Genomic DNA, 21275 nt, shown 5'->3' on the forward strand with positions numbered 1-21275 from the left:
CTGCAGCTGCAAAGTCCCGTTTCCGGATCTGGTTGCACACTGGGGTGCTCATGAACGTGCCGTCCCACCGAGTTCTTCCTGTCTGAGCACCTCTCGCCCTGCCTCTCCCGCCACCCTGGCTCAGTGCGGAGCCTCCTGTCTGGCGCCCTCTACAGCCCGCCGTCCACACTACATGCTGTGCTGCGGAAGGGCCAGCCCCCACCTGGTTGTCCAGCAGGGGCTTCGGGGACCCCGCCCTCCGGGTGCCTGGCTCCCGGCAGACACAGGACTTGGCGTCACTGCCTCAGAGACGCAGCCGTTTGCCCCTGTTCGCCCGGGCGGGGCCCTGACCCGGAGCTCCTTGCGGGTCTTCCCTGCCCCGAAGCCACCCTGGGGCTCAGCCCTCCTGTGCCTCTTGCTTCCCAAGATGGACGCAGCCCCCCAGGGTATGTGGGAGACACAGTTCTCCGTGGTCCCACCGAGTGTGTGTGTCACTGCACAAGCGCAGGGCCCTCGTCCCTCTCATTCCCCCACGCGCCCCACACGCAGCCAGTCAACTCGGCGCGGTGGGCTCCGGCCTGTGGACTGTGCAGCGCCACCCCGGGCCTCAGGTCCAGAGACTCCTCAGAGGGGACTCCCGCACTGTCCAGCCCCATCTTACAGACCGGGAAGCTGAGGTCCTGAGAGGCGGCACAGTGGCACGCGCCAGCACCAAGATGGCACTGGGCGAGCAAGGACCTTGTTGCGGAGACACCTGTGATGTGGAGGGGGCTGCGGAGCTGGCTCGGCCCGGGGCAAGCTGCCCTGTCGGCCACACGGGCGTGGCTGGCCCGCAGACGTGTGCAGCCCTCAGGCTGGAGTCCGAGGCCCAGGTGCCGGCAGGGCCGCTGTCCGGAGCGCATCTCTACGGCGTACAGAAGGCGCCTTCCTGCCACGTCCACGTGGCCTTGCTGCTGTCAGAGAAACTGCTCTCTGGTGGCTCTTCCTCTTCCCTTTTTTGTTTTTTTATTTATTTATTTGAAAGGCAGAGAGACAGGGATAGAGGGAGAGGGAGTGAAAAAGATCAGGCTTGCATCCGCCGATTCACCCCAAGTGGCCGGAACAGCCAGGGCTGGGCCAGGCCAAAGCCAGGAGCCAGGAGCTCCGTCTGTCCGTCCAGGTCTCCCACGTGGGTGGCAGGGGCCTGAGCACTTGGGCCACCTTCCGCTGCCTCCCAGGAGCGTTAGCAGGATCAGAAGTGGGGACAGAACTTGATCTGAGGCACTCCCGTGTGGGATGTGGGGGCCCTCAAGCGGCTGCTTACCCCACTGCGCCGCAGCGCCTGTCCCGGCTTCTTCTTCTAGTGGGGCACCAGACCTTTTGGATTCATGGGGTCATGACCTCATTTAACCTTCACTGCTTCCTTGAAAGTGCCTAGATCTGGTCACCCTGGGGCTGTGGCTTTAGCACGTGAGTGGCAGGACAGGGTCTCCGCTCAGTCCGTATGCCGTTGCCTGTTCCAGACTGGCTGGGAGCAGCCCGGGGCACAGGCTGTCAAGTTCATGCACACAGATGGGAGGTTGTGGCCACCGTGGCTGTTACCATCTCAGGGGAGCTGAGCCACACAGCCCGTGGCCCGCCAGTCACAATGCTGGTGTGAGCAACACATGCTGGAGTCTGTGGGGTGCTGCGCCCTGTCCTAGGGGCACGTGGGCTCGTGCAGTGTCTGTTCGTAGCGCCGTGTAACTCATGGGGAATCCTATTTGTCTCCAACCTCACCCCTCCCCCTTTCTCCAAGGGTGGCTTGGGGAATTTGGGTCATTAGCAGTATCCGCACGTCTTGTGCCAGGCTCCACTGTGGAAGTGTTTAATAATCACCTTCCCTGGACACCCCAGCTTGCAGGGCTAGGCCCAAGGCCAAGAGTGCTCTCCTTGGCAGACCCTGCCCCGCTGTGGTGTCCCCCAGTGCTGAGTGTGTGCCTGGGACACACCTGTGGCAGGAATGTGGAAGTCCAGAGAGGTTGGTGCGTTGTTCAAGGTCGCAGAGCAGCCCTCAGTCTTGTGTTCCTGGCCCCTCCATGCCCTGCCTCCACTGGAATCCAGCAGCACTGGGTTCAGATCCCACCCCTGCCACTTCTGGCGCAGTGCCGCTTCCAGCTTAGCAACGTCTGCCTGCCGAGCGTTCTGGTCCTTGTGAGGGGGTGGGGATGATCGGAGTCTGCCCCGCGGGGCCTCCGTGAGGATGGAGAGCACGCGTGGGCCTTCCCTGAGCAGGGCGCGGCAGAGGGCCGCAGCTACGGGATAGGTGGGGCTGCCCTGAGCCCGGAGACCCCAGGAAACTGGTGCCAGTTAGAGCAAGACCTCAAGCCGGGTCGTTGCTGTCTGCCAGAAGGTTTTGGCCACAAATACTTAAATCCGTGGAGTGATGTCAGTTCCGCGACAGCCCTTGAGCTGTGTACAACCTGCCCAGCTGTCCACAGCAGGCCGAGCTCTGTGCTTGTGCCTCACATCGCACTCAGGTCCCCTCGCCCCGCCCCTCAGCGGAGCCTCCTCCCAGGACGCCCTGCTCACTCCTTTCCTGCTGAGACCCGCCGTGAAGTCCCTGCCTTGCTCCCTCTCTTGCCTGCGCGGATCCGGGCCCAATGCCTTGGCCTCCATCCTTTGACCTCCAGGGACCCCTTGGCAGCTCCCGGGGGTCTCTGTAGGGCCCCCATCACTGAGAGCCTGGTCAGCCCTAAGAGACTGCCCCTGCCGTGGCCCTGCAGACACGCCACCGCCTCTGGTTCCCGTCCTGTAGTTCTGCCCTTAGCGAGGCTGAGACGAAGGCGGGTGGTGCCAGACAGAGCTGGACGGGCTTGGTCCCTTGGGCCTTGGAAGCTGAGGCGAAGCCCATTGTCCCCACCGAGCACTTCTGTGTTCCGTGCCAACAGTTACAAAGCTCACGGTGTCACATCCCCACGGTAACCTTGGCACGTGCCGGTACAGTCTCCATGTTTTTAAAGATTTATTTTATTTATTTGAGAAAGTGACAGAGAAGGAGAGACAGACGGATCTTCCATTTGTTGCTCACTCCCCAAATGGCCATGACATTCAGGAATGGGCCAGGCTGAAGCCAGAAGCTGGGAACTCCATCTGAGTCTCCCATGTGGGTGACAGGGACCCAAGCCCTTGGGCCATCTTCTGCTGCTTTCCCAAACCCATTAGCAGGGAGCTGGATTGGAAGCAGAGCAGCCAGGACTCGAACCAGCCATCTGATAGAAAATGCCAGCATCATAGGCTGCAGTTTAACCCACTGTACCACAGTGCCCGCCCTAGAGTCTCCACTTTACAGAAGGACAAACTGAGGCTTGTATGGGTCAGTGCTTTCCTCAAGACCCCCATCAATAAGTGACCTCTGTCTCGCTGCCCCCAGAGCACATGCTGTGGGCTCAGCCCGCTCCTGCTGCACTCTTCACCAGACGCGTGCCAGATCAGCAGGTCAGCCTCCCCTGCACAGCGCACTCCTGTGCCCTCCCTCTTGCTGCCTCTAGACACTGATCAAGCACCTGCTGTTTCCCAGCAGCGGCAGGGCGGGGGCAGGTCCAGCCATCACGGGAGCCCTGAGATGGTCCCAGGCCCAGCCGCCGAGGTCTCCTCGGTCCCCCACACCTGTGACGCCGTCCAGGACTTGCTGGGTCTTCCTGCCCCCCCCCCCACTCCCACGTGAGCACTTGCGCCTCAGTCCCTGTCCTTGGGCCCGGCTTTGACCTCGTCGGGAAACGAAGCAGTTGGACCAGGAAGCTCCGAGTCCTCCCTTTGTCGGAATCCAGCCCCGGGTCCATTGGGAGACCTCATGTCTTGCCAAAGCCACCTCTGGCCACACTGTGGAGCAGGAAGGGAATCGAGGAGAAGGCTGGGGCAGGGGAGAAGAGAGAGACTGCCCGGCCGACACAGGACCAGAGCAGCAGATGGCTGGAGAGAAGGGTGCAAGTTCCCAGGGCAGCTGAGTGGCCGGCCCGAGTCAGGTGACCCTCCCTGCCCGGGGGAGGCGGAACATCCAGATTGGAAGCCACGTGGGAATCTGAAGTGTGCACGCACTCAGCCCCCCGAGGAGAACAGGGCAGTCAGCCAGGCAGTGAGGACCCCACCTGCTCCCTGACAGGACCGGACCTGACACAGACCGTCCCAGCGACACTTCCGCACTGAGCCCCAGAGCTGTTGGAGGTTCCCCAGCAAGGACGCTGGAGGAGCTCCAGTTATCCTGCCTGGATTCCGGCCTGGCCTTAGGGAGGTGACCTCACCTTTCCCACCTGTAAAATGGGATACAGCAGGGCCCACTTCAGTGACAAAGAGCAGATTCTAACCTGTGTCGAGGGCTCTGGCTGTTAGTACTCAGCTGCCGGGGCTGGCACTGTGGTGTAGCAGGTGAAGCTGCCACCCACAGCAGTGCGTCCCACGTGGGCACCAGTTCCGTTCCCAGCTGCTCCACTTGCAATACAGCTCCCTGCTAACGGCCCAAGTGCTTGGGTCCCTGCAGTCTACATGGGAGACCTGGAAGAAATGGAAGAAACTCCTGGCTTCTAGCTTCGGCCTGGCCCAGCCCTAGTAGCTTTGGCCGTCTAGGAAGTGAACCAGCAGATGGAAGACCTCTCTCCCGCTCTCTCTGTAATTCTGCCTGTCAAATAAATAAAAAATAATCATTAAAAAAAGAAGAGGCCGGCCGGCGCCGCGGCTCACTAGGCTAATCCTCTGCCTAGCGGCGCTGGCACACCAGGTTCTAGTCCCGGTCGGGGCGCCGGATTCTGTCCCCGTTGCCCCTCTTCCAGGCCAGCTCTCTGCTGTGGCCAGGGAGTGCAGTGGAGGATGGCCCAGGTGCTTGGGCCCTGCACCCCATGGGAGACCAGGAGAAGCACCTGGCTCCTGCCATCAGATCAGCGCAGTGCGCCGGCCGCAGCATGCCGGCCGCGGCGGCCATTGGAGGGTGAACCAACGGCAAAGGAAGACCTTTCTCTCTCTCTCTCACTGTCCACTCTGCCTGTCAAAAAATTAAAAAAAAATAAAAAATAAAAATAAAAATAAAAAAAGAAGAGGCCAGCACCGCGGCTCACTAGGCTAATCCTCCGTCTGCGGCGCCGGCACACCAGGTTCTAGTCCCGGTTGGGGCGCCGGATTCTGTCCCGGTTGCCCCTCTTCCAGGCCAGCTCTCTGCTGTGGCCAGGGAGTGCAGTGGAGGATGGCCCAGGTGCTTGGGCCCTGCACCCCATGGGAGACCAGGAGAAGCACCTGGCTCCTGGCTTTGGATCGGCGCAGCGCGCCAGCCATAGCAACCATCTGGGGGTGAACCAATGGAAGGAAGACCTTTCTGTCTCTCTCTCTCACTGTCTAACTCTGCCTGTCCAAAAAAAAAAAAAAAGGAAGAAGAAGAAGAAGGACTCAGCTGCAGCCTGACTGGCTGAGGCGTCTGAGCACGCTCCACCCCAACTGCATCCCCCTCAAAAGGGGGGGGGCACAGTGTGGGAGAAAGAGGCCCAGTGGCCACCAACCCTCTGACGTCGCCCAGCGGACCCTTCTCTTCCCCGTCTGGGCACTGGGGCGGTGTGCAGGGGACACACTGATCAGGCAGATCCCTCCCCACTGTGACTTTCCAAACTGGACCAAGTCCCAGAGTGCAGCTAGTTCAAAGCGAGACCACTGGGCTGTGGGCCTCCCGGGGACGGATGCCAACTCGTGAGGCTGCCGCCGTCCCGCACCCAGCACACAGCTCGCAGCACACCCTGTGTGAGACCCGGCACCCTCCGGGGCCTGGCAGGATGGCAGGGGCCAGCGCTTCCCTCTCTGTGCCTCGCCTGCGCCCTGGTCCTCACACCTCCTCCCTCCCAGCCTCTCCGCCTCCCTGCACGTGCGGCCCCATTTTACACACAAGAGGATGGAGGCTGCAAGCAGTCAGCAGTCCAGGGGCCCCGTGGCTAAGTGGAACAGGAGCCGACCCCGATCCCTCAGTCCTGCTGCCTTCCTCGGCAGCTCCGTCTCGTCTCCCAATAATAACTCCTGCAAAGCAGGAACTCGTGTTTTTCCCGCTTTGCAAATGGGGAAACTGAGGCTCAAGGCTCCGTGGGATTTGGACGCAGGGCTGGACTTCTGATTCTATGAGCCTGATGACCGTAGCAGCTAATGAAGGTGGAGGGCCGATGCCTGGAGACGCCTGGGACCTGCCCCAAGGGGCCGCCCACCCCTCCTCCTCAGCCCTGTCGGGGCCACCGAGGCTGGTTGCCCTCCGGCCACAGGTGACCCTCGGGGCCTCAGAGCAGAGCCAAGTGTCAGTGCGTGTGTGCCCGTGCGAGTGACGGGCGTCTGCTCCCCCTGAGAGCAGTGGTTTGGCTTGGGCAGGCTCCAGCCCGGCCGAGCCCCTGGGCCCCGAGCCAGGTCCTCCCCGCCCTCGTGGAGGCAGACGAGCGCCGTGACCCACTCAGCCTGGGTCCTCCTGTGTTTACCTGACTCCCCTGACCCTGGCCAGCGCCGGGCGCCTTTTTCTTCCTTTCTCAGAAGCCAGGACACAATAGGAAGCGTTTCCTTGAACTTATTAAAAAACCCAGACTTGTAAATTAATTTGTTCGTGTTGTGCAAAGGCAGTGCAGATGGACTCATTAGCATGCACACAACAAATAATTATAGATGAATTTTTAGCTGGCCTGCCTAATGCGCTTGCTGGGTTAATTATGTCAATGTATAATTACATCAGCCCGGGGAGACATAATGGCGTACCCTGCTGAGCAGCCTTGCCTAATGACGGGGCATGGGGGGGCTGCTGACAGAGGAGAGCCACGGCAGCACTGCCTTGCACCTGCTTACCTCGGCACAGACGCCCATTGTCCAAGCCTTCCACCACCTAAGCCAACAGGCGGCAGAGGAACCAAACCAAGGTCACCTTGTTCCAGCCATACCTGAAGGCCCCATGCACAGGCACTGCCTCACTTCTCCCATCGGCAGATACTTGTTGGGTTGGACGGTGTGTCAGGCCGTGTCATAGGCCCAAGGGGCCCAGTCGGGGGAGGACAGCACAGATGCAGTGCCAGCCCACCCCCGTGGTGCTGTTTGCAGTCTGGTGGGTGTTAATTAGGCAGACTTGTAAAGTGATGTAAATCCTAACTGCAGTGGGGAAGGGAGGGCACAGGCAGCTGGGAGAGCGCGTATCAGAGGACTTCCTGGAAGAAGCAGCATTCGAGTCGCAGTACGGAACGTGACACCCAAGTGTTCGTCAGCTCAGAGGAGCAGGGCAGGGAAAGACGCTCCTGGCAGAGGCTCCGTACTGCAGCTCTGAGGTGAGCGGTGCCTTCCGGGGGCCCGAGGAGGAGGCCGACATCTCAGAGCGAGGGCTCCCGTCCGTTCTGAGCGGACCAAGCGTCACCCACTGTGTTGAGTGCTGCTCGCCATGGCCGCATGAAGCTGCTGCTTTTGGCTGTAGCACAGAGAAGTCAGGTCACTTGCCAACATCACACAGCAGCCCTGAGAAGCAAACGGCATGAGACCAGGGTCCAGGGACCTGTGACCGCAGAGGCCGTGGCCACACACCTTTACCCCTCCCCCAGAGGACAGCAGTGGCCAGCAGCTGGGCAGGAGACTCTGAGGGAGACGGCAGGAAGAGAGGGGGTTGGGGTGTGTTAGAGACCGGCCCAGGCCCCGAGCCCCTCGCTGTGGAGCACCGTGTGCAGACGCTAGGACGCTAGGACAGGAAGCCATCGTGCTGCCACACCCAGATCCCGGGCTCCCCGCTCCCCTCTGCGCGTCACCTGGCCTCCAGAGCCTATTCGTCCGGTGAAGATGGTGGGCGCCTGCCGGGTCCTGGGGGCCCGTTCCCTGGGGGCCTTGCGGCGCTGATGATGCCGTGTGCTCCCCTGGGCCTGCCCTGGGTTGGGTGGGGAGGCCACGGCCTGGAAGAAGTGGGGCTGGACTCACAGGCCAAGGAGGAGGAAGTGGTCGCAGGTGACAGGGTGGGGGGCGGAGCCTGGTTCAGCCGGGACCCCCACCCCCCTCCCCCGCGCCTAGGGCTGTGTTTCACCCCGGCAAGTCCGTCGTTGATTGACAGCACACGCCCCGAATACTGGTGTTTCTCCAGGAGCTCTGAGAAGCGGCCGGGGCTTCTGTGTGTGAGCATGCTCTGGGGGAAAATCAGGAGGGGCCGAGGGCCAGCCTGCGTGGCAGCCCTGACCCCAAGAGGCCGGAAGGCGCGACGGGCTCTAAGCGTTCCCTGCCACCACACAGCCAGGGCAGTGCTGTGAGTCTTCGGCCGGAGTGGCCTCGGGGCAGGCCGGCTCAGGCAGCGCTGCCTGGAGGGCCATGGAGCGGTTGGCCTCGGGTGGACTGCAGAGCGTGGACCGTACTTGGTGATCTGCAAGGCACAGTCCCACGGCCGTCAGCGATGGCATCATCCAGCCAAGAAAACGCGGCTGTGTGACAGTTGTCGCTGCGCCCAGCTGGACGGGACACCGGACCTGTGGGGACAGCACAGGCGCCCCCAAGTAGGTGCCAAGACTGCTCGTTCCTAAAGCAGGCAGACCTGGTGCTCCCCGAGCCGTCGGAGTGACACCAGGTGGCCTCTGTGGACGGGCTCCCTGGCTGCTTGCGGGGCCACCCAGGGAATCCTGTGGCCTCAGCATCGCCCTCCTGGGACCGTCCCCACCTCTGTGCCCTCTCTCTACGCAGACCCCGTGCCTGTGTTTGAGGCGCCGCGCGGCCCAGACGACAGACTGCAGCCCCCCAGCTTCGACCCCAGTGGGCAGCCCCGGCGAGACCTCCACGCATCGTGGAAGAGGCACCCGGAGCTCCTGGGACCCAAAGGTACGGAGCAGGGTGGGTGGGGCCGGGAGCTGGGTGAGGGCTGGACACCATGCCGCTCACCCAGGGCCTGGAGTCTCGGGCTCAGCCCGCCCAAGGGCTGGGAGGTGGCCGGGAAGCTCCACGCAGTCACTCGAGGGCCCGCTGTCTTCCACGCGTGACATCCAGAGCCACAGTGGACCCCCACCCACGGGCAGAGCGGGGCGCAGGCCTGGGCAGGGGACACTCCCACCCACAGCCCGCGGGCTGCCGCTCACGCCTGTGGCCAGCCCCAGCTGCAAAGGAGGCTGGGAAACATAGTCTGGCTGTGGGCCCAGCCGTGGGCAGATGACTTGGTGGGTCCACATCCTGGCCACATCCCGTGTCCTCTGCCTCCAGCATGTAGACGTGGAGCTTGCGGTCCTGTGAGCCCTGGACGCCTCACGTCAGGGTCTGGGGCGGGGCTGCAGAGGCCCCCTGACTTACGCTGGGTTCTGTCTGATAAACTCAGCATAAACCGAAAAGGCCACCTGTCAGAAACGCATTGCGTGGGGCCATGTGGTGGTGCAGAGGGGCAAACTGCCATTGGGGGCGCCCGCGTCCCTTACCAGAGTGCTGATTTGATCGGGTCCTGGCCATTCGGCTTCTGATCCGACTTCCTGCCAGTGTGCCTGGGAGGCAGCAGATGATGGCTCAAGTGCCCGCCTCCCTGCCACCCACATGGGAGACCAGGAATGAGTTCCTGGCTCCTGGCTGTGGCCCAGCCCAGCCCTGGCTATTGGAGGCATTTGGGTGTGCACAGACATTTGGAACATCAATTGGTCTCTGTCTGTCTCACCCTACCTTTTAAGTAGATGAAAATAAACAAATAAACTTTTTAAAAGTGTACTTAATATCCCAGTAAACCCACCATAAAGGCAAAAACACCGGTAAACTGGAGCCATGCTGTCAGGGACTCCAACTCCATCTGTATGTGACTGCACCTTGGCCCTGTGAGCTTGGGGCTAACGAAGAGCGAGCCTCAAGGGCTCAGGGCTTGGCTCCTGCAGCCTGAGGCTGGCAAGCCGGCCGGGGCCGCCTGCAAGGGCCCCAGCAGGGCCAGAGGGCAAGACCTCACTCCCTCCTTCAGAACCGTGGGCTGCGTCTGGGCCCAGGGATGCTCCGGCCCACGGGGAGGGTGGGTGGGCATAGGCAGCCTGCCCTGAAGGAGCCAGACCGCCAAGGGGCGGTGCCAGCTGCCCCCGTCCCACCTGTCAGAGAAGCCCCTGACACAAGAAGAGACACAGAGTCCTCCAGTGACCCAGAGTGGCCGCTCCAGTCACCACCCAGGCACGGCCACTGCTCAGCGAGCCTGAGGGTACCGTGGGACGGCGGGGACACGGGGCATGGGACCCTCGTCCACTGCTGCTGTGCGTGACTGGGACAGCTTCTCTGGAAGACGCTCGCCGGAAAGGTTCCAGGTGGGCCTAGCCTCGGGCCCGGCACACGCATGCCTCAGTGTGTGCCCACACACCGTGCCCAAGGAGATGGGGCGAGAATGTCGCCACAGAGCTGGAACAGGCTGGGCTGGTGACCAGAGACCGGATCACTCCAGGGCTCGTGAACAGCATCCAAGTGGACAGGCAGCCGTCTGCCCACAGCACAGATCAATCTACAGGCCTGGAGGACCACCCTGAGCCCCGGGCCCTCTCCGTCGAAGCCTTGAACTCCCAGAGCTGACGTATGGTGTCCCAGTGTGCACGGTTGTGATAAAAAGTGGAATGATGACAGCAGAGTTAGCCCGGTGGTTACCTGGGCCAGGGGGAGGAGCCGGGAAGCAGGTAGAAGCCTCGGCGACCATCTCAGCCCTGGGCCTTCATCAAGCCGTGTGCCAGGCCCCGGGCTAGTCTGAGGGGCGCAGCTGGAGTCAGACCCTCAGGAGCCCGCCCTGTGGCTCCGACCTTCTGGAAAGACACAGTGATTGTGACCGAGTGAGTGAAGGAGTCAGCCATACACATGTCAGATGGCTGACAACCTAGGGGAGGCTCGCCGAGGAGAGGGAGGTGGCCGTGGGAGGTGGTCGTCCAGGGAGTGGTGTGTAAGGTTAACCAGGGGCCTCCGCTTTCTCTGGTGAGGGCGAGAGTGAACATTTGGGGCGTCACAGCCATGCAGTGCACGCTCGGAGGTGCAGAGGCAGCCGTGGCAGAGATATGAGTGAGTGTGCCTATGTGCCAATAAAACTTTATTTACAAAGCAGGCAGAACCAGGTCTGACCCGAGGACTGCTGTATAAGCCATATCCTAGACAGAAAGCACTGTGGCCACCAGGTCCAGGAGATGTGCACTCTCTCTCTCTGTTCCTAAGGCCACCAGGTCCAGGAGATGTGCGCTCTCTCTCTGTCCCTAAGGCCACCAGGTCCAGGAGATGTGAACTCTCTCTGTGTGTCCCTAAGGCCACCAGGTCCAGGAGATGTGCACTCTCTCTCTTCTGTCCCTAAGGCCACCAGGTCCAGGAGATGTGCACTCTCTCTCTTCTGTCCCTAAGGCCACCAGGCCCAGGAGGTTTGCGCTCTCTCTCTCTCTCCTGTCCCACAGCCCAGTCCCTCGTCATGTCCTAGTGAGCACCTGCCATGTCCGCCTTGGGCAAGCTCTCCAGGGAAGACCTGCAGTGGCCAGAGCTCACTTGGACTTCTTGTGCCCACCCTGTTGCCCTTCCAGGCTCAGTCTGGGAGCCAGGATGGAGCAGCCTTTCACCCCAGCTCTCCAATGCCCCGTGGGGCCCTCTGAGTTTCCCCTGGGAAACCCCACTGCATCCTTGGGGTTCCCCCAGGCTTGGCCTTCCCCTCTCGAGAGCACTCACCGTGTGCCAGGCCTCAGAGCCAGCTCTCTGCGGCGTCGCTGGCTGCACCTGGGTCTCAGAGGCGGCAGGCACTGGCAGGGACCAGCCCTGAGCCGCCTCTCGTCTTGAGGACGCCTCTCCCCTGCATCACCGTGCTCTGACATCATCTGTCCCTCCCCAGGAAGCTCTCCCTGCACGCTGCCAGCTCTGCCCCCGCCCCCTGGGCCGCCAGCAGTCAGGGATAACAGCACAGAGGCAAACTCAGTCACTTGGGCCCAAGGCCGGAAGCCCAGGCTGCAGAACTCTCGCGTTGCCCGTCAGACCCCTGTCAGACCCTCGTCGTGTCTCACCGCGGTCCTTCCAGGCTTCCTCCTGGAGAGTCAGTGCTGGACGACTCCTGTCCACCGCCTGGGCCACACCTGGGCCCTGTCCTCTCCTTCCTGGGTTTTCCCGCCTAGGCCCCCCCACGAGCTCGGCCACAGATCCCAGCTCAGGCTCCCACCCTCAGGGGCCAGGCCCTAACCACCGTCCTCCCGAGGTGGTCCCCGGGAAGAGCCACCGTGGGTGCAGCTGCAGGTGACAGCGCATGCCCCGCACGGCGGGGAGCCGAGGCAGCCTGGCAGTCCTCGGTAGAGTAAGCCTGGGGTGACCATGTGGCCCAGCAACTCCACTGCTGGGGCTGCACCCCGGGAACTGGAATCCAGGGAGGCAGCAGACGTGGGCGCCAAGGGTCCCAGCAGCACCACACTCGCAGCCGGAAGTGGAAGTCGCTCCAGTGTCCTTGTAATGGGACCGGCTCCTGCCGTGGCAAGGAATGGAGTCTGCGCCACGCTGCCGTGTGGTGGCCCCGGGAGACGCGAGGCTAAGCGGAAGAAGCCCCCAGAGGATGAGCAGCGCGGGACTGCGTTGGCCTGCAGTGTCCGAGAGGCAGGGCGGACGGCGGGCGCGGGGCTCCCTTCCTTTGGGAAGGGCCCAGGTTTGGGCGTCCTTGGTGATGTGCACAGGATTGCCCGTCCACTCGGTGTCTCTCCAAACCCGTGCGAGGGATCAAGGTGGAGGGGAGGCCTGGGCAGCAGGAAGCCCCAGGTGGGCGTGGTGGGAACTTGGCCTGCAGGTCCCAGCGGCCGGCCGGGCTGTGTCTGGGAAAGCTTGGAGAAATTGACTGCAGTGAACCTGCGGGTGCGCTCTGCTCACTGCCCTCAGCGCCGGGCATCTCCGCCCCTTTCTGTCCCCGCAGAGCAGAGAGAGGGGACGTCTCCTGCCGGACCCACGCTGACCGAGGGGAGCCGCCTCCCGGGCATTCCCGGCAAAGCCCTCCTGACAGAGACCTTGCTGCAGAGAAATGAGGCGGAGAAACAAAAGTGAGGGGAAGGGGCGGGCGGGCTCCCGGGAGTGCAGGCGAGGCGAGGGGAGGGGGAGGGGGAGGGCTCCGGCAGGCCTGGGTTCGAGCCCCAGGCAGGTCACGTCACCTTTCTGAGCCTCGGTTTCCCCCCCGTGGAAAACGCAGCGGGTGGTGCATCAGCCGGCGTTCTGCAGAGACACGGGGTGGATGGAACAGCCCAGCAGGCCGGCACGGGCCACAGGCTATCGGGCCGCGGGCACAGGCAGGGTCTCTCCTGTCTGTCTGGCTCTTGACACCTTCCCCCAGTCAGACAAGGCCCAGGGATGCTCTGCTCCGCGTAGGTCAGCTGAGTACAGACATGAGCCCGTGTGCCCTGACCTGACGTCACAGGGTGGCCACTCCCGAGCTGAGGTGGTGCCCGTGGGTGTGTGGCAGTCATGGCGGCCTGACGGGGCGGTCTCAGCCTCTCGCTCATTCCCTGTTCTTCCTTCCTTCTGCTGTACACCAGGCACTGTTCCAGGCACTGGGACACAACAGCGACAGAACTCTGTCCTCCTGGGGGTTCCCCTGTAGTGAGGAAGACACAGGAGCAAAGCAGAAAAAGCAGAGAAGTTGTAGTTAGGGCGAGGCAGGCAACAGAGCAGGCTACAGAGCCCAGGTGACGGTGGGGACCTCGCCGGGAGGTGAGAGGCGAGGGAGTGGGCCTGGCGGGTGTAGGGCAGAAGCATGTGAAGACAGTGCAACAGCCAGTGCAAAGGCCCTGGGGTAAGAACATGCCTGGCATTTTGGAATGGCAAGGAGTGGGCTGCAGGGAGGGACAGGAGACGAGGCCAGAGGTAGAGGGACTCCTTCCCTAGGGTCACTGAGCCAGACATGCGGGGCTGGCTTTCCGCACACCCTCCCCAGTCCTGCCAGGGCCCCCTGTCCTGGGAGGTGTGGCTCACCCCTGAGCTCCATCCCAGCAGGCCAGAGGAGCCGCCACAGCCCTGCCACAGCAAGGGGGAAGGCGCCTCCCTGGGACCGCAGTGACCAGCGGTGCCCGGGGAGACTGAATAGCACCCGCTTCACAGCACCCACGACGCAGGTCCTGTCGGAAACCCCATTTACGGAGGTGGAAGCTGAGGCCCGAGAGCCAAGGCCCCCTGCTGCTGCCAGTCTGTGCCCCTGCAGGTGCTGGCAGAGACCCGAGGGGCCAGCCGGGACACCAGTGTCTGGCACTGTGTCCAAGGACCCCTTAAAGAGATGGTGGCGCCGATTACGGGGCGGCCGAAGGGAGCGGGAGCCGGACGAGGGTTGGCCTGGGTGGCCCCGGCGAGGCCCGGGCCGTGGCCAGCATGAGCAGGCTTGGTCTCTCTGCAGGGGCCTTCAAGAAGTACAGATCACTCTGGCAGCCAGGCTGGGGGAGGCGGAGGAGAAAATCCGCGTCCTGCACGCAGGTGGGTGTCCAGCACGCACGCCCCGGGGCTCGGCGCCTCCAGAGCTAGGAGGGCAGGAAGAGTCTGGGAGGGGCGAAGAGGGCCACCTTCCCCAGCTGGGGGTCCCCGGGGCCACTGCTGAGTGGAGAGGGGGCTGGAAATAGAATGCATCAGGTACCCATGCCACCAGCGTTAGGGCAGACCCTGGGGGGGCGGGGCAGGTCTGGGGCAAACAGGAAGCCAGGCCTCCCTGAGGCACCAGGCGTGCGGGGCCGTGTGGCCCAGTGCAGAATCTCATTGGCTGCGACCGACACCCGCGGGAACCTGGTGGCCGCCTGGCTCCCCCGCCCCCTTGCCTGCTGGGCTGCAGAGGCAGGTGGATGTGACTTGAGGGTGTTAAGGCTTGTTCCCAGGTCACAGGCTCACAGCAGCTCTGCCCGCACCCGCGTCTTGGACTGGAGCTGCCTCACTGCACTGCCCAGCCCGGCCCCGCGCCTTCCCACCAACGTGAAGCCCTCGAGGGCCGAAAGACTCCGTCCCGGTCACCAGTTCCACCTGAGAGGAAGGGCCTCCCTCGCTACGCTCACCCCCGTTCTGCCCTCGGGACTCCCTGAGAGACGTGGTTCTTCCTTGGGGGGCCCAGTGTGTCCCCACCTGCAGACATGCGTCTCATCCTGGCTCTTTACCCCTTCCCAGCGTTAAAGGCCACCCAGACAGAGCTCCTTGAGCTGCGGCGGAAGTACGACGAGGAGGCAGCGTCCAAGTAAGTGAGTGCCCTGCTCAGGTGTCTCCTCCCCCGACCCTCCCAGACCTGCCTCCTCCCTCTGACCCTCCCAGACCTGCCTCCTCCCTCTGACCCTCCCAGACCTGCCTCCTCCCCTGACCCTCCCAGACCTGCCTCCTCCCTCTGACCCTCCCAGACCTGCCTCCTCCCTCTGACCCTCCCAGACCTGTCTCCTCCCCCCACCCTCCCAGACCTGTCTCCTCCCTCTGACCCTCCCAGACCTGCCTCCTCCCCTGACCCTCCCAGACCTGCCTCCTCCCTCTGACCCTCCAAGACCTGCCTCCTCCCCCAACCCTCCCAGACCTGCCTCCTCCCCCGACCCTCCCAGCCCTGCCTCCTCCCTCTGACCCTCCCAGACCTGCCTCCTTCCTCTGACCCTCCCAGACCTGCCTCCTCCCTCTGACCCTCCCAGACCTGCCTCCTCCCTCTGACCCTCCCAGCCCTGCCTCCTCCCCCAACCCTCCCAGCCCTGCCTCCTCTGACCCTCCCAGCCCTGCCTCCCCTGACCTTCCCAGCCCTGCCTCTTCCTTTGGCTCTTCCTCCCGACCCTGCCCTAGGCCACATTCTGTGAAGCAGCTCTGCTCCTCTCTCCCGCCCCACCAGACACACAGCTTCTCTCATTTGCAACTAAACGTCCTGGGATGGGGCTGAGGGGCTGCTGGGTAGGGGCCGCTGCCTCACCCAGCCCCCACCCAGGCTGTCCAACCCTTGGGGGCCAAGCAGCACTCACAGGAGACCTCTGGACTCAGACAGGCTTCAGCTTGTTCCACCAACCCTGAGCACCTGCTGTGACCCAGTGTGGGCTGGGCCGGGAGGAGGTGGTAGCAGGGAGACAGCCCGCCCTCAGACGCTGCAGAGCACCTACTGCGTGCCCAGCCCTCCTCTCGGCACGTGGGAATGCCGCGAAGGAGAACGGTGGGCAGGGAGCCGGAGCGCGGGGTCCTCTCCCCGAGCAGTCAGGGAGGAGTCCCTGAGGACGGGAGGGAATGGCCCGTGAGGAGCCCCGGGAAGGGAGCTCCGCCTACGCCAGAAGACCCCCGTGTCCCCCACAGGCCCGCCCCGAGGCCCTGGGTGCTGGCAGTCGCTGGGGGTGGGGAGGGAGCGCGTCCCGGAAGAGGCGTGCACCTAGACCTGCTCCCGTCTCCCCGACCGGAGTTCTCTCCAGTGGGACCCTGGGGTCCAGGCGGGGGTCTGGCGGCTGCCAGGACCCCTCCTCAGGGCCTCGTCTCTGTGTCTCAGGGCAGATGAAGTCGGCCTGATCATGACCAACCTGGAGAAGGCAAATCAGGTGAGGAGGCCGTGGCCGCCTGGCGGCCCAGCGTGGGGCCCAGCGGCCATGGAGCTCTGTGTGCTGCCTGCTGAGGGCTGGGACCGGGAGGGGCGGAGCTCCCGGGGCAGACTGGGGTGGGGGGCTCAGAACCGGGGCAGCAGCAGTCAGGGAAGGGGCGCCGGCCTGCCACATCCACGAAGGTATCCTGGAGGAAGGGACCTGAAACCAGAGGACGTGGAGGGGTGACGCCAGCCCCAGGGGTCGGCACAGGCAGAGCCCGGAGAGCGCCCCTCCCCGCGGCCTTTCCCGGCATCTCTGGAGGCCGGACAGGGGCGCAGTGAGCCATCCCCAGGCTGCGCCGCTGTGGCCTCTTGCAGGCGGAGTGAGTGAGAGGAGGCTGCTTTGCTCCTCCCCTGCACCCCCCACTGGGCTTTCTTCGGCTTCCTCCCTTAACCCAGCCACCTGCTGAGCAATGGTAGACTCCCTGCCTTCCCTGGGGTGCCCACCTGCCAGCCCCAGCCCCGTCCCGAGTCTCCATTTTCTTCATCCGTGGCTTCCCACGGCTCCAGAGGTGGTGCTGTCTGGTGGGCACGGAGACTGCGCTGAGTGTCAGGGAGGCCAGAAGGCCAAGTTCCCCAGAACGTAAACTGCTCCCCAGGGAGGGGTGGGGCTCACTGCTCCACGGCCCAGCTTCGGGCGGGCATCGAGCCTAGCCGTTGGTTAAGACGCCTGCCTCTCATATCAGAGAGCCTGGGTTCAAGTCTCAACTCTGGCACCTGACTCCCAGCTTCCTGCTAATGCAGACCCTGGGAGGCAACAGTGAAGGTTCAAGTGATTGGGTTCCTGCCACCCACGCGGGAGACCTGGATTTCAGTCTTGGTCTGCACCTAGAGCCCCTCACCTCCCCAGCTGGTGCTGGTATCCCCAGTGGATGGGAGCAAACACGCGCTCGCTCGCTCTCAAATAATCATTAAAAAAAAAAAGAAAAAAAAAAAAACAGCTCTGTGATCCAGGGTCCAGGTCTCGTCTCTCTTGAAGAGCAGGCACCAGTTGGCAGGGGGCCCCTGGCGTCCTCCCCAGGGAACCCTAAGTCGCAAGCTGACTCCAGGCTGGGCACTGAGCCCAACCCCAAGCTTCTGTCAGATTTGCGCAGAAGGCCCTCCCTGTGCAGAAATGTAAAAGTGTTCTTTCTCTGGACTCACACACCGAAAAACCCTTCCCCAAACAAAGCTGACTGGTACCATTTCTGGAACAAAATGTAACCGGTAAAGCCACCGCTTGTGATGCCAGCATCCCAAGTGGAGGCCAGTTTGTGGTCTGGCTGCTCTGCTTCTGATCCAGCTCCCTGCTTGTGGCCTGGCAAATGCCACTGAGGATGGCCCTCGTGTTTGGGCCCCGCGCCCATGTGGGAGACCTAAATGGGGTTCCAGGCTTCAGCCTGGCTCAGCCCTGGCTGTTGTGGCCTTCTGGGAAATAGACCAGCTGATGCAGATCTCTCTCTCCTTCTCTCTCCCTCCCTCCCCCTCCCTCCCTCCTCCCCCCCTTCCCCCTCCCTCCCCCTCTCTCTCTCCCTTTCTCTCCCCCTCTCTCCCCCTCTATCCCCTCTCTCCCTCCCTCCCCCTCCCTTCCCCTCCCTCCCCCCATAACTCTTTCAAATAAATAAGTAAATCTTAAAAAAAAAAAAGATGGATGTATTTGAAAGGTAGAGTTAAACAGAGAAGGTAAGACAGAGATCTTCCATCCTGTGATTCACCACCCAAATGGCCACAGTGACCAGGGCTGTGCCAGGCCAAAGCCAGGAGCTTCCTCTGGGTCTCCCACATGGGAGCAGGGGCCCAGGGACTTAGGCCATCTTCCGCTGCTTTCCCAGGCCATAGCAGAAAGCTGGATTGGAAGTAGAGCAGCCGGGACTCGAACCAGCGCCCATGTGGGATGCCGGCACCACAGGTGGAGGCCTAATTTACTATGCCAGAGCAGCAGCCCCTGGCATAACAGCTTGCTAGTCCCACTAGACAGCCCTGCCCCTCCTGCCCTATGTCTGACTCCCCTTGGGGTCCCAGCATCCCAGGGAGCAGAGCCACCCCGAGGAGCATGTCTTCCTGCCCGCCAAAAGCAGGCACAGGGTTCTGGCAGGTCCTCCGGCTCCGGGAGAAAAGGAGGTGCCAGGACACAGCAGAGGTGCAGGGTGGTCCCGCGTGGTGCCTGCTCACCTCTGGACCACTCTCACCTCTTCTCCTCCCCAGCGAGCCGAGGCCGCCCAGCGCGAGGTGGAGAGTCTCCGGGAACAGCTGGCCTCGGTCAACAGCTCCATCCGCCTGGCCTGCTGCTCCCCCCAGGGCCCTGGTGGGGTAAGGCTGAGGGCTGAGGTCCAAGCAGTGGGTGGGGAGGGGTGACATTTCGCGTGTTGATTGTGTTTTTGTGAAGTTGTGAGTGTGATTGTGTGTGGGTCTCTGTGCATACATCGGGCATCATGTCTTCACTGCCATGGCCAATGTGAAGTTTAAACTTAGTACCAGCATTGACTTCATCCCCTGAGGGCAAAATAAAGACAGCCCCCCCCCTTAAGGCCGGCGCCGCGGCTCACTAGGCTAATCCTCCGCCTAGCGGCGCCGGCACACCGGGTTCTAGTCCCGGTCGGGGCGCCGGATTCTGTCCCCGTTGCCCCTCTTCCAGGCCAGCTCTCTGCTGTGGCCAGGGAGTGCAGTGGAGGATGGCCCAGGTGCTTGGGCCCTGAACCCCATGGGAGACCAGGAAAAGCACCTGGCTCCTGGCTCCTGCCATCGGATCAGCGCGGTGCGCCGGCCGCAGCGCGCTGGCCGCGGCGGCCATTGGAGGGTGAACCAACGGCAAAGGAAGACCTTTCTCTCTGTCTCTCTCTCTCACTGTCCACTCTGCCTGTCCAAAAAAAATAAATAAATAAATAAAGACAGCCCCAGTTCTTTGAACCCTCCAAACTCAGGTCTCCGTACATACAGATGAACAGGAAGTCCCACGTCTTCCTTTGGAGGCCTCCTGCCCCCCAGTTACCCAGCCAGGAGGAGCGGGGTAGGGTGAGTTTGAACAACATGCAGCCTTGCAGTTTCAGTGTCTGTCACCAGGGGTCGCTGTTCACCGCTGCTCTCACACCACTTGGTTGAAGCAGGGAACACTGATGCCCTGGCTGGATTTTAGTCCCTACCAGGACCTCAGTGGCCAGACACCAAAATCTGAGGTTTAACACTCGCTCCCAACCATTGGTTCCCAAAACATGCCTGGGTGACTCACCCCAGACGTGCACTGTGAAGAGTCCGTGTTCGGCCACCAGCCCTGAGGCCCCTGAATCACGTCTGGTTGGTCAGCTCACCCTTCTCTCCTCCTGGTTAGGGCCCTGTGCAGGGCTGCCGGCGTTTCTAGGTTAGTCTGCCCTCTTCCCAGATGTCTGTGTGCTGAGTTAGCACTACATTCATGGTTCCCGTGTGACAGCAGACGTGTGACTTACATGTCCACCCAGGAACCTGAAGTGCTGCATAGCTGTCACTTCACCGGATGCACAGGCCCAGGGCTCTGTACCTTCTTGAATACTGGAGTGTGTATGGACATGGGAGTGTGTAGGTGCGTGTCTGCTGTGACTTCTGTGCCCCGTTCCTTTGTCTGTACCTCACAGGGTTATCGGAGCATTACATATGCCTGAAGAGATGCTTGGTTCAAAATGTGCACCCAGTAAATAGTTGGTGCTGCTGCTCGTATTATCAGTGTGCCTTTGGTGTGTCTGGGCTTTTGTTCGTGACAGCACATGGCCTCTTTGGCCATAGATGTGTCCATGTGTGTCTCCTCAGTGCCTGTGTATTTTGGTGTGTGTGCATGTCAGTGTGCACCTCTGTGTGTGCCCATGCAAGAACTGGGTGACTGCACAACACAGAGTGAACACAGGGAGAAGGGGGCTGACGAGACAGACAGTGAGAGAGCTGGTGAGGAACTTGCCAATGGTTCTTAATTAACCCCCATGGAACCCAGCAAATGCCTGTGCTAATCAGCCACAGGGAACTTTGCTAGCTTTTTTTTTTTTTTTGGGGGGGGGGGTGAGCTTTCCTGAGCACAACAGTGGTGCTCGATGCTAATTAATTTAATGTATTAATGGCATCCGCTTCCTGTTTTAATTGGCATTTATCTTCTTGGAAGAGAGCTGGGCTGGGAGAGCTGGGTTGCTGGTGGCTTCTCCCCGGTGCTGCTTAGATGGATCTGTGACTGAGCCTGTGACCAGCCTGCCTTCAGGTGCCGCAAACCGCAGCCTCCGGGTCTCTGCCCAGAGCGGCCGTGGGTCTGGGACCGTCAGGGGACTAGGAGGAGGAAGGAGCTACCTGAAACACAGCCTGTGGTTGCAGCACCTTGAGTGTGACCTCGAGGGTCTCTTGGTGCCAGGGAGGGGGTGTCCCCATGGGACAGCACCTCTAGACACCCCTCCTCAGTTCACACTGTCCACTCTGCTGCAAATGCCCACGCCCACTGCCCAGTAACCACTTCCTTCTGGAGCTGTCAGGGTTCGTGAATGTCTCAGTTCAAGTGCGACGTGTGCCCGGGGACGCGTAGACCACACAGTGACCTGCTCGCCGCAAGCGCGCGCTGTCCCCACAACTGGACCGCCATTCTGCTCGGGGGGCAGGGGTGGGGGGGCCGGCTCCGCTCCTCTCAGCCCCTCAAGGCCCCTTCCCCGTCACCCCCAGGATAAGGTGAACTTCACGCTGTGCTCGGGCCCTCGGCTGGAGGCCGCGCTGGCCTCCAAAGACAGGGAGATCGTGCGGCTGCTCAAGGACGTGCAGCACCTGCAGAGCTCGCTGCAGGAGCTGGAGGAGGCCTCTGCCAACCAGATCGCCGACCTGGAGCGGCAGCTCACGGCCAAGTCCGAGGCCATTGAGGTAGGAC

General features: G+C 62.4%; 1 protein-coding gene across 7 annotated transcripts in view; it reads left to right on the forward strand.

Annotated features, from left to right (window-relative positions):
* Positions 1–21275, forward strand: part of CUX2 (cut like homeobox 2) — a 250152-nt gene that overhangs the window by 206011 nt on the left and 22866 nt on the right. For all 7 annotated transcript variants that reach the window (XM_089323128.1, XM_070066196.2, XM_070066198.2 and 4 more), the window contains exons 5-11: positions 8638–8772; positions 12803–12926; positions 14267–14343; positions 15019–15085; positions 16346–16394; positions 18620–18724; positions 21077–21268. In XM_089323128.1, coding sequence (XP_089179254.1) covers positions 8638–8772; positions 12803–12926; positions 14267–14343; positions 15019–15085; positions 16346–16394; positions 18620–18724; positions 21077–21268 — 749 coding nt within the window. The remainder of the gene's footprint in view (positions 1–8637; positions 8773–12802; positions 12927–14266; positions 14344–15018; positions 15086–16345; positions 16395–18619; positions 18725–21076; positions 21269–21275) is intronic.

The sequence above is a fragment of the Oryctolagus cuniculus genome, chromosome 21, assembly GCF_051225735.1.
Source record: "Oryctolagus cuniculus isolate XC-2025 breed Fujian yellow rabbit chromosome 21, ASM5122573v1, whole genome shotgun sequence".
NCBI lineage: Eukaryota > Metazoa > Chordata > Mammalia > Lagomorpha > Leporidae > Oryctolagus > Oryctolagus cuniculus.